Here is a 4,297-nt window from a genome sequence, read left to right on the forward strand (position 1 = left end):
AAAAAAAAAATTGATTCTGGCAGCTGTGTATGCCTGAAGTATAACTGTCTTGGGAAAATTTCTGTTGCAGGAGGCTGCTGTGAAAATAGTTTGTTATTAATGCATCTAAACTCATTTGTCTAATCAAAGCCTAGCTGTATCTACTTGACTTAATATGGGACTAGAGTTGGCCTGCCCCTCCTAGAAAGGGATGGTAGCCCTTTTTTGGTAGATGGGAACCTTGTTCTTTACCTCCTTTTACATTTGGAGCATTATTTCATCTGGAATTTCTTCCAAAGAATAAAACTTAGGGCTTGTCTCCTTAGTTCTACTATTATTTAGTTAAGTAAAAATGGTCTTCAAAATTCATCTAAAGCTTTTCTGAAAGGCTTCTATAAGGTAGGGGATACCCGAAAAACTGGTGTCACCTATCCTTTTAATGCAATCATTTTAAAGCCTTATTTTCTTTTTCTTTCCTCCAAAAAATGGAAAACAAAACACACTACAGACTGAAATACGTTAGTAGATTAAATCCAGCTGTAGTTAGCAAATTGGGTGATGGCATCAAAGAACATAACTAAAGCAGTAAGTGCYGAGGAATGCACTAATTTAGTGCTTTTTATTGTTATTTCTTTAGATAATGTGGTCCTGCTCCCCTTTTCTACAAACAAGAAGAAAGTCCACTTTGGTGGAAGCGAAGAGAATGCTGTGTCCCCTGTTAATCTGGAAAACTATCCTCTTTCAAAAGGGAAATGCTGCGATCTCAAAAAACGTCTATATGCTGCAAATCTACGTGCTCAAGCACTGTGTGAACTGGAAAAAAACTATCAGTTAAAGAGCAGGCAAATCTTGGGCATGCGCTGAAGCTGTAACATACATGTACAGTATTTAACTTTTTAGAATTGATTCAATGAATAGGAACATATTTTTGCTTCCTTATAATCTGGACTCCACTGAAAATATATTTAAATAATCCTTATACAAACTTTTAGTATATGACAGGTAGTTCATAAGATTGTATAAAAGCTTATTTTATGAAAATAGTTTTGATACCAAATCAAACAAGCTGAATTGTATTATTAAAGAAAATATTTTGGTCCTCTTTCTGTTCACTGTATATTACTTTTCTGAAAAAGTAAATGCCAYATATGGTAAAAGCAAGTTGTTATATGTCTGGTGAGGAAGACTTTCTGATGACAAATGTACAGAGATTCATGATCTGTGTGTTAAATTGTTGCTAATCATAATGTACARTTCTTGATAAAAGAAGTATTGATATTTTGTGCGTTTTGTGTTAGAAAAGTAGTAGACTTCTGTCTGTGTGTACTTGCAACTACTTTTTAACTGTCAAAGGAGTAAAAAAATTTTATGTTATCTCTTCCCACTAGCTAGGTGAGGCCTGTCAAAGCAGGCCTCTCTGGTTTGATGGCTTCAGCTAATGAGTGGGATGGGTCAGCTTAGCATAACTGACGAGCTTATGGCTCGTGCTGCCTGGCTCATCCATCAGCTCCTGAAAGGCCTGGTTCAGGGCACCGCAGTCAAAGTAAATTGTCAGCTTCAGTTTGTCTTGAAACTCTGTGATGTGAACTGATTCCCCAGGGCTTCTGTCTCGGTGGGACGCTGTCCTGGGTATTAGCACCTGTTTTGGGGGGAGAGGCAATTATGCTTTGAACAGCAAATCCTTTTCTTGATGCCTGTGATGTATTTCCATTTTTCCCATTGCACTTCCTCACCAGATACACATGGCTTCTGGTGGTGTCAGCTTCACAAACTGACTCAGGCTAACAAATTAGCTTTTGGCACAGGAATTTTCTGGCATGTATTATCTATAATGATTCCTTAACTGTGGATTGAAGAACCATGAAACATACATTCATACACAATAGCTACTTTTTTTCCTTGTTGGGCCATGCATGTTATCTAAGAAGGTATTTTAGATGTTTTTTTCTCTGGAAAAGAGAATTTCACTTGAAATATAAATTTGATGTTACCTTATTTTATGACAGACAGGCACTTGTATCACCAAATACTAGTTCTACTAYAGTAGATTCTTGATGAGCACCAAAGCTATCATATTTGCTTGAACAGTGGTTACTRTTTTCATGAYAGTCTCTGCTTAAAAAAAACATCAGTGTGCCCATTTGTTTACTGCTATTCTAGTGGTCCTTGCCCAGTGGTGGGTGAGGTGGAATATGCCTAGTAGTGGTGCCATATGGATTGCTGTCCTGCTTTCTCACCATGCTTGTGTATTAAGATTTTTCAGTTCTGTGCCTCAGCCCCTTTGTAGAGGGAAAATTTTCTTAAAATCTGCAATGCAGCTTTCAGGTAGATCTTTGCTATGTAACCCATAAACAGCAAAGGGTAGAATATAYGGTAGTATTCTAGCCTGAAAACATACACAGGATTCAAATGTTTTGTAGTACACCTTGTTACACCTCAAAATGCAGGTACCAATTAGTCAAAGGAAGAAATCAAGCGAACAARAAAATAAATTAGTAATTATGGCCTGAAGAAAGATAATATTTTGAAATGGTAGCCGTTTGTAAGTGTTTTGCTTTTAACAAGACCAAATTAAGAAAATGGCTTGCATTTTTTTTTCCTCTTGGAATATACAGATACAAATAATTTCTGCAGTTAAAAGTAGTATACCTTCAGATCAGTGCTTGCAGTTTTTCTCTTCCTTTCATTCTCTGGTGACCTCAAGATGGCACTGTTGTCCTGTGAGTGTTATGAATCTCCTGTAGTTTATTGATACATTATGAGTATGAAATTTAAGATCTGATTGAAATGTACCTTTTTGCTCCACAAAGCATGCATGCTCCTGCAAGATTTGCTGCTTTTCTTATGTTACAGGTGTTTTTTTATTCATCTGTGCAATTACTTGTGATCTGCTATTTTGCATCCTCAGTTTGTTTTATAAAAAGTTTAATCAAAGTCTTAGTTAATGATTATATAATTCTTAATAAAAATTTCTAGGGAGAGTACAAACTATAGCAATTGTAATCATTATATCATGATTATAATGAATGAGAGCAGCTTAAGATACAGGTGTAGCATTAAACTATTTGAGCTGCATTATCCACAGTGTCCTTCCTCTTGAAGTATTATTACTCTAATATAACAAATGCAATGTTTCTGAAGGATTTTCCCTAGACTAAGAATTTCCTACCAGTATACATCAAATGCAGGGGGAAGGTATCCTGGAGATGGCCTTCATTATGTCTTGATGTTCGGGCTTTGAAATCCCCAAACTCATTTTTGTAACAAATGTATAGATTGATTTTCTTAAAGCTTGTGTGTCACAYTGGAATCACGTTCAGGATGTAATTTTCAAAAATATTCAGGAAAGCAAATCATTTTATTTATAGAAGTAGCAAATGCTTTTGGAGTGCTTGCAAAACATTGCTGTCATGTTGATGTGTATACTCACCTCTTAAAAACAAGGGAAAGTTTCTGCATATGTATTATGGTATGCTAAGTCTCTCACATGGTATACAGGATGACAAGAATGGTTCACACTATTGAATGTTATGCAGATAAATTCATTTACCTTTAGTACTGATATCAGGTATTTCAATAATTTGTAGAGCTGTAGGTACACAAATGATGTACAGAAGTCACCTCTGAAGGAACAGAAGTTTTATGTGCTCAGAACATAGTTTATCTCAAGGATAGATTGGGGAGAACCTAGAGCATCTCTGAGAAAYGTGGAGCAGATCTCTGATTTTCATCCACCTGGCGTGACATTGGTCCAGACCCTGTCCTGTGCCTTGGGTCCCTGTTTGTAGTGAGCTGGTCATGGGGAGGTGCTCAGAGGATCCTGTCCAGGCCCTCTGCACTTCAGGCAGAATCTGGTGGCAGCGGTGGGGATGCAGCCTGCTCCTTATCTTTGGCTCCTGATTCCCCTTGTGTATGTGCAGTGCATGAACTGAACTGGGCAAAAATAACCTATATACGTAAAACTACAGCCTCCAACTTTGAATAGTTGTGCATGTACTAGGGAATGAAATGTAAAGTAATTAATGATTAGTCTGCTCAACTGTCACGTTGATTAGGCCACTCTATGTGACCATAGTGCCTAAATGGAGCGAAGGTGCTGGCTGGCTGGGCAGAGCGAATGTTTAAAGGATATCAGGCTTTAATATAGAGAACCTTTAATCTTCCTTTTAAAGATAAGTACCAATAGGTCATTTAATCTGTACTATATTACTGAACAGGTGGAAATAAATCCCTCTGGGACACATAATTATAAAATACATTACCACAGGGAGATTCACATTTTTGCCTTAGCTCCTGGCAAGTAACCCAGGAGGAAACG

General features: G+C 37.2%; 1 protein-coding gene across 1 annotated transcript in view; it reads left to right on the forward strand.

Annotated features, from left to right (window-relative positions):
- NEK2 (NIMA related kinase 2) overlaps positions 1-1,264 on the forward strand; it is an 8,500-nt gene extending 7,236 nt beyond the window's left edge. Inside the window, exon 9 of the mRNA XM_085300157.1 lies at positions 617-1,264. Coding sequence (XP_085156283.1) covers positions 617-843 — 227 coding nt within the window. The 3' untranslated portion in view covers positions 844-1,264. The remainder of the gene's footprint in view (positions 1-616) is intronic.
- The last annotated feature ends 3,033 nt before the right edge of the window (positions 1,265-4,297 follow it).

This window comes from Rhea americana, unplaced genomic scaffold, assembly GCF_003343005.1.
Source record: "Rhea americana isolate MKP2758 unplaced genomic scaffold, rheAme1 scaffold_160, whole genome shotgun sequence".
NCBI classification, from domain to species: domain Eukaryota; kingdom Metazoa; phylum Chordata; class Aves; order Rheiformes; family Rheidae; genus Rhea; species Rhea americana.